The sequence below is a fragment of the Ptiloglossa arizonensis genome, chromosome 12 (assembly GCF_051014685.1).
Source record: "Ptiloglossa arizonensis isolate GNS036 chromosome 12, iyPtiAriz1_principal, whole genome shotgun sequence".
Lineage (NCBI taxonomy): Eukaryota > Metazoa > Arthropoda > Insecta > Hymenoptera > Colletidae > Ptiloglossa > Ptiloglossa arizonensis.
Window position 1 is genome coordinate 5,628,675 of NC_135059.1, and position 12,817 is coordinate 5,641,491.

Below are 12,817 nucleotides of genomic sequence, written 5' to 3' on the forward strand. Positions count from 1 at the left end.
TACACGGTAGGATTAAATGAAGAAAAGAAGGATGAAAGTTTATTTGAATGCAGCTCAGACGAAAATATATGTAATATTAATAGTGATTCTGATTGCTATAAAAATAATTAATTTTTGTTATGTTTGGTTTTAACTCTTATATATGTAATGGTGCTGTAATTTTATTCTAGTACGAATCGATAATGGTGAAAGTTACAAGATACGATTAAAATTAGATCACAGGAGTGGCTCCAGATCGATTCGAGTCTACAAAGTCGTGTTTCATTTTCGATATATTACCATTCGATAATTTTACCATCTAGTTACACGATTACGATTTTCTTTAGGCCATCTGGTAGACCGACACGAAGGTTGAGTACACGCTGCATATCAATGGTGCCATCTATCGACAATACCAGGAACTTTTTTTCAAGAAACTCGAGAAGTTCAACGTTTAGAACTATGCTTGTCTATATAATTAACTTTAAGAGTAGTTTAATGCATTCACCGCTAGATGCTATACCATTTCACTGTTCATTTTCTTTAAATTTTTTTGTCGTTCAGTCTTATCGAGTGTTCTGCGTGAAAATTTATGTATCGAGCATTTCTACAACAGTAAGTTGAAAAGTATTTACATTAATATGAATTATACATTTTGGGGTTTGATAAATTTCATCTTGAGATATTGTATTTCATACATTCTGTATGATCATTTATATTGTATTTAACGATAGTGGTGATGCTGCATTGAAATTCTTTTTTGAATTTCTTTAATTTCATCGATAGAAGTAACGATCAATTGCTAATGTTGTTATTTGATACGTATTTATACACGGTCTTTTTGAAAATCTTTTCGATCAATTTCTCGAATAGATAGTAATCGCTAATGTTCCTTTTATGATGTTTCTGATTTAAAAATTCGTTTGCGACTAAATCGAGTATACCTTATTGTGCTACCGTTCTGGAATGATCAATTCAAAACCGTTAAATATTGTACTCACTTCTGATTTAGGTTATTTTACGAAAGAAATTAGAGACTATCATCTCGTATGGAGCAGACAAGTCGTCTTCGCGCGCAATTATTTCGATTATTATCTCATTTATTTAAAGGTTATGAATAGATAGGCGATTATTCTCGAACATGTATAATTCGAAAGTTTCAATCGGTGCAGACGAATAATGTATTAAGGTTCATTTGATTAATAATTGGTTTGTGAAAATTAAAAAATTCAACAAATGTGGACAAATTAATTCGCGAAATTCAACTATCGTTTCTATCGTATATTCTTTTATTATTTCGTGTCTATTGTCTTTCGTCAACGTAAAAAATATTTTTCGTCAGATTCGTCGTACAAATAATGCACGATATTGTAGGTACGAAATTTATGAAGTTCACAATTGTTTGTAAACGGTTAATCGTTACGCTTCTTAAGGGAATTTATTTTTTAAGAGGGTATTTAGAAAATATTCGTCGAAGTATAAAATAATTAGTAATTAATTTCGTGAAATGCGTTTATCGTCAATCGAGTTAATCGGATGCGAAAAGATTGTTGTTTCGGGTAATTTTTTAAATTGTTAACCAGAAGATTGGAATAGAGTGAATTGTGACCTATTGTACAGATGTAACCGTTTGTATATTTTTACAGATATCTAGTGTTCTTGTCGCGGAATATCGTGGTTGGTGAAAGTTCTTCGGTCGTGGTACATTTCAGGATCCTCGCCCGAGTTTCAGTTCCTTTATTCGTCGCTTTTTGAAGGGAAGCTTTGCATTTAAAGGGAACGACGTTCGGTACGTGACAGTATGGAATTGAAACGGCGAACAGAAATCGTTAAAACAGACGTGATTTACCTTGAGTAGGTAAGTACTAAACAGTTCATTTTATTACCGATATTCAACGCGAGCTAATCTATAATTCATTACAGATATATAATAATACTGATTCCTTATGGATACGTGGTGGATAATATATTATAGATATAAAAATATACAATAATATAAATTCACATCATTATTATGTAAGTTTATGAAGTGAGTTATTTATTGCAGTATAATAGTTTTATAATATAACCGAGAAGGTATGTATTTGTTTTGGATATACTATATAATAACTGATTTAGAATAGATGATAATTTATTTTAGATTGAAAATTAGTTTAACTCTTTAATTAATTAAATGGAGTATTAGTCACTATGGAATAGATTCAGGGTAATTTACAAATATAAATTTTAAATCGGTTCAATTTGTTATTGACTTAAGTTGAGTCTAAGATATTATAGACATAAGTTGAGTAGTAGTTGCAGGCTTAACATGAGTTTAAGTCACGACTAAGTTTAGTGTCCAGCTTCGAGGGATGTAAATTGAATATAAATTATTGTAAATATAAATTAAGTGCAATTTATCGGTTTCGTATGATTTTAATTCATTCTTAATTCACGTTGAGTATACATAAGTTGCTATGGATACAAATTGAGCGTGACTTTTGTCTAACTCGATATAGACTTAAAACCCATTTAGCTCGTTATTGACTTAAATTGAATAGAGCACATACAGAACCACGCACACGCTACACTAAATTATATTTAATTCCAATTCGAAATAGGTTAAGTAACTTTCAAACCCATAACGATTAGACATATAATTTTGTATAAATAAAATGAGAATAAATTATCATGGCTATGAAACTGTTTCAGATAGTTATGCAAATGAAAGAGAGGGAAGCTAGTGTATAACTAAGACTGAGAATAAACGGTCTTCCGATCAAATAAGAAGGAGTTGGGTGGCGTCTAAAAACTGCCGAAAGGCACACGCGATCGTGGAATCCAGCTGTCAGGCTATAAATCGTTGAACGGTTTGCTTTGTATTCAGAAAATTTATTTGGACGTTTTTTCTTTGGCTGACCACGTTCGTTTATATTCGCGACATAAAATTCTCTTAACATTTTCATACGTTTGCGAGTGATCGAAGGTAGCCCTACTCAATCACAGTTTTATCATTGAAAAGTCTCTTTCCCTCCTTCTCATTTTTGAATAACCAAATCACATTTCGTCGTTCGAAATTATTATTTTTGGAAGCTAGATATTATTCTTAATACAGATTTCTTCTCTCGAGTTGATTTGTTTAAGTCTTTTTAAAATTGATCTGCGTTCTTCTCCATCAAATCTGAGTGAATCATCGATGAAAATCTCTTTTTTGGTATGAAAATGAAGTTCGCTCGGACTAGGTGAGAGAGAAACAATTTATAACTTATAGAAGATAGTAGTATACTAATATTTTAAATCTATTTGCAGAAGTTTTCTCAAAACCTATGTAGGCCCTTGAAACCGACGTCCATTTTGAAATATGATATTAATATTGGTAAAAATCTGATTATCCGTAGATATTTCTAGCATTAAGCTATCCTTTAACGAATGTATCGTTTTTTGGGGGATTTATGACAGGTTTCGAATGATTTGAAATGCTTCTTGTTAGTGCTACCTCTTGACAAAATTGGATAACTTTTTAAATGAAATTTGACCAAAAACAATTTTGTCATTGGTACCGTTTATGTTCCACCTGATTCTCCGCGTTCTCTCTACTAATAAAACAGAGATAAAATATAGTAGAAAATATAGTAAAATGTGACCAGAAAATCGTCGTTGGAAATGTCTCATTTTTTTAAATTGGTGTATTCTAAACCTGATGTAACCTCAGCTGCCGATACAAGTTGTACCACCGATTTGCACTTAACTAATCTTGAGATAGATATAAGTGACGTTTTGAATGCTATAGGTCAGTGGGATGTTAATAAGAACTCGGGTGAAGATAATGTTCCTCCTCTTTTTATTAAAAAGTCACAGTTTATATTATCTTGTCCGTTGTAGATAATATTTAACAAATCTTTAGACACTGGTAAATTTCCTGACAGTTAAAAAGCTAGTTTGGTATTCTCAGTTAATTCAGAGGTGTTTATTATACGTATCAATAATTCGGTCGATTTTTCGATCAAGTCTCTTTCTTTTCTTTTTCTTGACGTTCTTAAGACAAAACTTATCGGACAACCTACTACACACTTTCATTAAAATTAGTCTCACAGGTAAGAATTTCCTTATATAATACAACGGTGCAAATACTTTTTGGAGTCACTGTTTATCGATTGTATCAATTTTTAGATTTCCAAACCAACCGGGGATCTTGACACCATTATGGGCTTCCACGGTCACGGGATTCGAAGATCCAGAGTTTTGAGATTGTGAAGAGATAACTCGATGTTCGCGAACTTCTCTTGTGTGAATTAAATCAACTGGTTCGCAGCATGTCCCCAATTCTGAACGACCAACAGTCTCGCGGTGGGACGCTGTTATAATTACTCTGTCTGCGCGGTTCCAGGATCTCTCCTCGAAACGGATGTGCCTTTCGTTGGTTGGAATGGTCATGGAGAAAACGCGAGCGAATATGTGCGCGGCGTGGTTGACCCGTTTAAAAAAGATCACCCTCGCATCTGTTGCTGAGCGCAACAGATCCCGAGTCGGACGAAGAGGTTACACCGGGAGCGACAAAGAGGAAACGAGCGCTGGCGAACGCACGCGTGCACGATGAAACGCTGATATTTTTTTCACACATTTTTCTGCCCGGGTGACTCGTCCCTGTTCGATTCTCTGTTTTGTGAATTTTTGGAGCAGCACCATCGGACGGTATATACATTTCGAGGGCGATGTTGCATCGGAAGCTGGTAACGTTTGAAACTAATCGAAAAACGATGCTTCTTTGTAAGTATATCCAAATACTTACACACGTGGGAATTCTCGAGAAAAATATCGCGCGTAGAGGTTGCAGCTATTGGATTGTTTTTCTTTTGAGAATGTGTGAAGGTTGAAAGACGTTGCATCAGAAGCTGGGAACGTTTGAAACGAATCGAAAAACGATGCTTCTTTGTAAGTGTACCCAAATACTTACACACGTGGGAATCCCCGAGAAAAATATTGCGCGTAGAGGTTGTAGCTATTGGATTGTTTTTCTTTTGAGAATGCGTGAAGGTTGAAAGACGTTGCATCAGAAGCTGGAAACGTTTGAAACGAATCGAAAAACGATGCTTCTTTGTAAGTATACCCAAATACTTACACACGTGGGAATCCCCGAAAAAGATATTGCGCGTAGGGGTTGCAGCGATTGGATTATTTTTCTTTTAAGAATACATAAAAGTTGAAAGATATATGTTTATACAGATTTTCTTTCTGGAAGATACACACCGGTGCTTTAAAAAGACTACGATCTATTTTGACACCGTGCCACGTAATTCGATGAGGTAAAGTTTGCACGATAAACGAATTATTCAGTACTTAACGCAGAGTTCCCCGAAGTGAGCATCGAATATCTCTTTAAACGCGTATTTTTGATCCGTAGGAACTCTATTCGTAAATGTATTCTCAGATACTTTACCGATTGTTTATTGTTTTCTTACCCTACATTCAAAGTTAATGCGAAACAGTGCGAGAGGATAAAAGTCTGTGGGTAAAGATTTTAAAATAATCATTTTACTAAATATAATTCCTATTTAATTCTGAGATATTAACTTTCGGACAAATGTTTTTTAAGCTTTTAAAAGATTCTTATTCCTATGAAATTTAGAATCTACGTTAGAACTTCGATTGTTGACATTGTTTGCAATTTTGCAGTTTCGAAAGAAAGTGTTTGTACATCAGAGGTATTTGATTCTAAAGGGATAAGTGTTCACAGTGTAGCTGTTAGTCGTGCTTAAGCACACGCTAAATGTACTGTTTACTTTGCTGGGCATTCGGAGCTTCCGAAGCAAAATGCTTATAGATAATTATGAAATATAATCGCGTTCGAATACTCGATATAAGAAGTTTGAAGTACAGGGGCTGGAAAATAATTGAATTTTTCAAATTTGAAAAAAAATTTGAAATTCAAATTTGAAAAAGAACGATAAACTTAAGGAACTCGATTTATAATTTTCGCCGGGCTATTTGAATGTTATGTTCATCCGGATATTCGAGTACTCGAATAATCAAGTACTTGCTGAATATCGTATCGGCGAAGTACCTCTATTCGAATACGGAAATGGTAAACATTGCCCAAAATAGATAACACAGTACCGGATAAATGTCTTCGGACAAAGAGTACTTTTGGCATTCACATTTTTGTGCATTATTGACAAATCAACCAGAGCGATTTATTTATTTACAATTCCCGTCTTTATAAGTAATTCTATCGATTCGATGCGAGCTATCGTTGACCTTGTCCAATCCTGGATACTCTCACACTTCACAGAGCCCCGAACGATCCGAAATCTTGTCGAAAAACCTCGAACACGTTATCTCGACCTTCGAAAACGAATTTCCTAAATCCATGAAAAAATTCGCGCGACCTCGTAACACCGTTTCGAATTTCCCGCTCCCCGGTAGCGTGCACGCACGAAACGCCGAACAACCCTCATTGTTTCCGATTCACCGATTACCCCCGTGAGAAACGAGGCGTCTCCCTTGACGTCTCCGTCAGGACGCAACGATTCGATCCCTCGCTCATTAAAAAAAAAAAAAAAAAAAAAAAAAAACAAGAAGAAAAAAAAACGAAGGAATACCGCGTAACCACTTCTGGTCCTTGCCTCGTGCGAGCCGCATTGTGGAGCGACTTTGACCCCCCGGGTGGTGGGGATAGAGAAAGATCGGGCCGAGAGTTTCTCGAGCGAGAGCGAAACATCGTCGCGAAATACTCGTGGGTGGGGAGGTAGCGAAAGGGAGTACGGTATCGTCGAAGAAACGAAGAACGAGGATACCGGGCGTCTCGGTAGAGAAAGAGAGAGCGGTTACGATGAAATCGAGAAAGACGCGTCGAACGAGACGGTAAAAGCAACACTGTGGCGAAGGGAGGCGAGGAGCGGCGCGGTACGCCCCGGTTGGAGGAGTGGGGGATAGTGGACGACTGCGAGACGCGGTGGTGGGGGTAGACCGCGAGATCGCGCCAGTGAAACGATGCAGAGACGTTGGACTTGCCGGGCGAGAGAGGGAAGTCGCGAGGCGCGCGTTGGCGCGAGAGAGACGATGGAACGACACGCGTGCGAGAGAGGCGGACCGCGCGATACCGCCGCGCCGTGGAGAGCGGCCAGGCCAGATAAAGAGGAAGTCGAGCAAACGGGTGCGCGCGAGACAGAACGACGGACCGTAAGGGAACGCGAGTGGCGGCTGAAACTGCCGCCTCGTGGAGAGGGAAAAAGCACCGGGGCTTTTGAAAAAGTTTTATCTTGCCGGCGCGCTCGGCCTTTCAGACGCTACCGAACGCCGGTGCGCTCTTGTACACGGTGCCGTGTGTCCCCCAGTGTCCCGTTCGAACCAGTTCCACACCGTACCGATATTTCGGCGCTCGGTCCCTCTTGCGCCGGTTTCGCGCGGTCAGTTACGGAGCCGATAGTGCCCTTGAAAGGGATCACCGCTCGAGCCTTGCCCCTCGAACGCTTCGTCATGCGTTCCCGCTGACGGTTTCACGGGAAGAACGCGGTGCAGCCGGACAGAGACAGAGAACAGAACCCGGCGCGAGTGGATAGACACCGTAGGCAAAGGGCGAAGAGGTCGAAGGAATACTCTTCGCCGTTCGTCCGGGCAAGATGAGGGCACCCGTACTACCGAAGAGGTGCTGCATGCTCCTACTGCTGATCGTCGCGGCTAGCCTCGTGGATGCCTCCGAGGTGAGTTGTTAGGGTATCTCTTGAACAGCCGCGTCGATGATGATGGGTTTGTTCATCGGTGTCCCTGACTTTTGCGGTAGCCTCCGGGAGGTTATCATTCGCTTCGGCTACGTTCGAACGATTCCCTTTCGTAACGATTCTGTATCGAGGTAGATCGCGACTCATCGATTTCGTTAGGTACGGAGAACGTTTTACCAGGGATCGTTGGACCGTGTCGCGTCGTGGATTCCGAGTCCAAGGGATTCTTTCGAAACGAAGGGACGAATTACTTCTCACTCGCGTGAGCTCCACCAGGATCAAGAAGCCGAAGGCTTCGTTCGTTCCATCTAAGTAGCCACGCGCCAATTGGCACGTACCGTGGGTTGAAGAGATTTTTTTTTGGCAACGAGTGGCCCGTAAAGTTCACTCACCGGGGAACAGCGATTGTTCGCGGCGTGTGTACCTCGGTTACGTGAACTGATAAGAATCTTCGCATTCTTTTTAGTCTGGATCCCCTTATCTCGTCGAGCTAATGCCGCTATAGGTTCGCCGGATAACTATGTCCGGATATCGTTGCTTTCTTGGGATACGTTCAATAACCAAACGAAAACGCGTTTCGTACACCTACAATGAAAGTTTTACGACCGATTGTGTTTCAAGTATTATTGGTTCGGTATTTAGAAGGGGAACTATTGCGGGGGGGGCCAAAAAATGGAGAACGTTCGCACTTCCAGTGTCCTGGAGAACTACCTTTCGTTGACTATTTCGAAGAAACTTTCGAAGAAGCCCACAAATACGCTACCTTCTTAGGGTTTTGTTGTTTATTCAAGCGATACGACGAACGATTAGCAGATCGCCTTAGGCCTTCCGTCACCTTCGTTATGCAAAATCGAGACAACGGGAGACACCGAGGCGTGTGTCTCCGAATTGAGAATGTCACTTCAATTTCACCGATTTTATTGAGTTGTTCGGAAAGTCATTTGGTTTTTTTTTTTTTTGGTGAGAATGAAACACGATTTTTTTTAGAGTGTATAAACATCTTTTGAATATTGAACTATATATTCATTATATTGAATATAATAATTATAATAAATATATAATTCAATGAATTATATATTTTCCATTTTGGAAAACGAAATCACTTTCCGAACAACCCAATAATAGGTTGCTCGCTATACTTTGTCGTTCGATAAGAAATGGAGCTATTAGGTTCGTTGTTTTATTTTTCCAAGGATGGTACTACTGTCTGATGAACGTGTGTGAAGTTTCATGCAGATCCGTTGACTCGTTCGTATATTTACAGTTGCTCAAAATTGAAGTGTCATAGTATTTTTTTTACAATGGAAAAACGACAAAACTTCATATTGAACAACCTAGTAAGTATACACGACGTATCTCACTTGTAAAACGTTGGTCGATCCTAACTTCAGACAGAAGTGAAGCTAAGTCCTAACGAAGACCTAACATCAGAACTTGAGAATTATCCGAATAGACGGATGCTATAATCGGTAGATATCGAACATAATCAGTGATTCATTCTCGATTTGGATAGTTAATCGAGGAATCTTATAAAAATTCATAGTTGAAAATACATCTCAGTGTGCTGAACTTTTTCTGTAACGTCTTCAACCGTTTTTTCAGTACTGTAACGTAAAATTTTTAGTTTCGTATTTGGCAAAGACGTAGGTGAATTAATAAAAAATTTACATATATAAGTTAAAAAGTGAAGAAAGTATCTTTTAAAAGAGAATGTAAAAATGTAAGTAAGAAAATCTATCGAACGATATGAAAAAGAAAATTTAAACACTCGAGTTACCTAAGTGGACGAACTCTCGTTGTAGTCTATAATTATTATGAAACATTTATCGACACGAATGTTTTTGAGATGAATAAATAGAACGGAAAAATATTAATATCCGAGATAACTTGCACGCAGAAGTGGATAATATTGTATTATATTTAAAATTTCGGATTGTTTTTCCCATATTCTATAATTTCACGATTTAAGATATATCAATCATGGTGGAACGAAGTATTAGACGACTGACATATACGCAAATGGGTTACGATAAAAACGCGGGAAATTATATCTAAAATTAAACAGTGACGCAGGTAAAATATTAACGAATGAAAAAAAGTTACATTTTACGGGTATACGTAATTCATTTGTTATATTTTCTTTTAGCAAATTGACGCGGTCGTTTATTTTACGAATGACTACTTTCGTTTACTTTTCGACTTTTACAATTACAATTTATTACATATAACTTATTTCCTTAATTTAACTATGTCTTTTTCAAATATAAACAACAATTCTCACGTCTATATTTCTCTTATACAATTCGTACACGTATGTATATGTTTACATTATAAATTTGTTTCAACGTAGAGAATGTTTTAATAAAAATTAAGCTCTCTGAGACTATTATAAATTGAATTTTTATAATTTCTTTTCTTAAAAATCGTGTGTCGATTGTTATTTTATTTTAATCTATTGTACTAGGTTGTTCAATAAGTTTTATCGAATCTCAAAATTTATTGAACAACCTATTAGCAATCAGCGATGCAGATATAATCAGGATCTCGCTGTGGCAAATTACGAACAAAAAATTTTGTTCGAGTTTGCAAATCAGGCATTTCATAGAAATTAGAGCGATGATTAATCGTACAGTTTATCGAGCAAAGCCGACACTAAAGGTTATTTTCCAATACTTCCAACTTAACTTATCGCGTATCCTGCTAACATTCTATCTACTTAATCCAATTGTAATGTTGACTGAAGTTCTATCGGTGCTTATGAGCAAATACTCTTGAATTATACATTGTTGCGTTCTTTATAGAGTCAAGTTTATCAACATTTCTACCCGGCTATTCTTTTCCAATGCATCTACAAATAACTTGTTATTACGAATGCAAACGTATTTCTATTACTAGTACCGATACCTGTAATTATATTTTCTCGCTACGAGTGTTAAAAATGGGAAATGGTAAATTGTTCGCATATGATTTCTCAAGGTTTACTGTGTTAATGACAAAATTACCATGCAAATACATTTTTCTTCTACTTATAACCGAGGTCCAGAATTTTAAAATTACGTAGAAGTATAAATTAGCGGTGGTGGATTTACAATGCAAAGATAATATATGAAATTGTTCCTAGGATAACTTAGAGACTGTAGTTGAGTCTGCGCAGTGGTAGTCTTTGAACTGTTGTATTTTTATTTTAAACAAAAGATACGATCGACCGGATAAAGTGTTTAACGTAATGATTGGTCAATATGGAATAGCTGAGACTAAAAAATTACAAAACTTATTAATTGTAGAAACAACGATATTGAACAATATATATAAATTCGAAACTACAGCCATAGAGTCGACGGAAATCGACGCTCTTTGTGGAAATATGACATATAAAATAAAGTAAATTTTAATAATACGAATTTGATACTCGGGAGCATTCAATTTAAATTCAATTATTAAACGATTAGGCCTTATTCGTCAGTATTCTACCCGGTACAAATTTTTACTTTACGTTAATTTCTTTCGTTGTTTGCCGATAACATTAATTTATCGAAGTGCAGAAAAAATACCATACCATGAAAAGATACCGTATTATATTATAAATTTATTTAGAATCGGTTTCCCGAAGAGGATCCAAAGAGAAGGGTTGAACAGTCAATACTTTACAGAAAAATTCGTTCGTACAAAAATGCACCCTATCGTCCAATAAATAATCTTTCATTTGCACGTTATCAATCGATACCAAAAGCAGTAATGATTTAATTTAATTTTCTCGGAAAAGGAATATATATATATATATATATATATATATATATATATACACATAATTATTCAAATGATAAAATTCGCAGGTTTGGAGTTAAACATTTATTATACGTATCGAATAAAAAAAAAAAACATAACGAAATTATTATACGGTCGACTACATGCACGATTGGTTAAACTACGTCAGGATTTTCTCCACTGTCCATGGTATTCAAAATTGCATGGTCGTACGCTAGTCGTCGTACGATAAAAATGAGAAAGGAAACACAACTAATACAAACGTGATCAACAAGTATACACAACAAGTATGTTCATCCGTGTTCTGCTTCCCGCGTCTCCTGAATTACTATTCGAAGCGTCGCGAAGGTTTGTTTCGATACTCGCGCGAATAATTCGCGCGTACGCTTATATTCTGATCACATCGGGAACTTCGTCGAACTGGAGAGATAGTACGAACACCGAGACGCGGTGTTCGCGTTGTCAGCTCTAGAAACTGTATCCTTCCGCGATGAATTTTTGCATTTCCGCGATTATGTGTTTCCGAGACCTCCGATTTGAACATCGTTCGACAGCGTTTGGCACGAAAACCAATTAATCATTTTCTTTCATATTTTCCAGCCTAGCCGAAAGTTACAAGCCTATCGTATCGATCATTGTCGTTCATTGACACCGTCAGATCTTCGATTGAACGTTTCGAATTCCGAGATTCGTTTATTGTAACATTTCTAAAAATTCTATCGACGAGTTGCGAAAGACTCGAGGAAAGTTAAACGAAATCATCGAAAGAACGTTCGGACGAGTATCGTATGAATCAGCAATTCTCCGCTCGGTCTATAAATATAATATTACGGTTCGTTGAAAAGATAATGTAAAAAAAAATATTACAAACTTTCATCCTAGTACCCTGACAGATAAGATGCGCCTTCTGAAAAGCGAAATCCCCCACTTTGGGAATCACTGGTATAGATTAACGATTGGGTTACGAAAGTGACTGTACGCTGGAAATTCCGAGTCGTGTTTATTTTCATTGTATCGACAAATTTAATCCACAAATCAATTATTATTATTGACAGCATTTTTGAGCCTTCACTCGTAGAATAAGTAAATATACATCGTATCGCTGTTAATGGAAGCACACATTTCCATATTACACGATATTTCGATCGTAAACGTTTTAGGTTCTCTTTGGTGTAAAAATTATAATTATGAAGAAACTATAATTTCTGTAAGCATAATTTTTTCCCGCGAGAAAATCTCGTAGCATGGTATTTTGAAAAGCTCGACCTCCCCTTATTAATTATTCATCCATTATTATCGATCTAATGTCTGATCGAGATTTAACCGATTAAAAAAGTATTGTATCGGTATTCTAATCGGCAAATATTTATTTAAGA

The 12,817-nt window shown here is 37.0% G+C and overlaps 1 protein-coding gene and 1 long non-coding RNA gene across 26 annotated transcripts in view; both read left to right on the forward strand.

The window, feature by feature from the left end:
- The first annotated feature begins 417 nt into the window (after positions 1–417).
- LOC143153463 (uncharacterized) lies at positions 418–1,940 on the forward strand. Its single transcript, XR_012993826.1, has 3 exons — positions 418–594; positions 1,626–1,837; positions 1,903–1,940. It is a non-coding gene; the product is annotated as an uncharacterized LOC143153463 (long non-coding RNA).
- Positions 1,941–7,134: 5,194 nt separating this feature from the next.
- Positions 7,135–12,817, forward strand: part of Trol (terribly reduced optic lobes) — a 229,416-nt gene continuing 223,733 nt past the window's right edge. For 7 of the 25 annotated variants that reach the window (XM_076324615.1, XM_076324636.1, XM_076324617.1 and 4 more), the window contains exon 1: positions 7,137–7,658. In XM_076324615.1, the coding sequence (XP_076180730.1) occupies positions 7,578–7,658 (81 nt within the window). In that variant the 5' untranslated portion in view covers positions 7,137–7,577. Of the gene's footprint in view, positions 7,659–12,817 lie in introns of all 25 variants that reach the window. The other 18 variants (XM_076324629.1, XM_076324634.1, XM_076324621.1 and 15 more) reach the window with 6 other exon arrangements.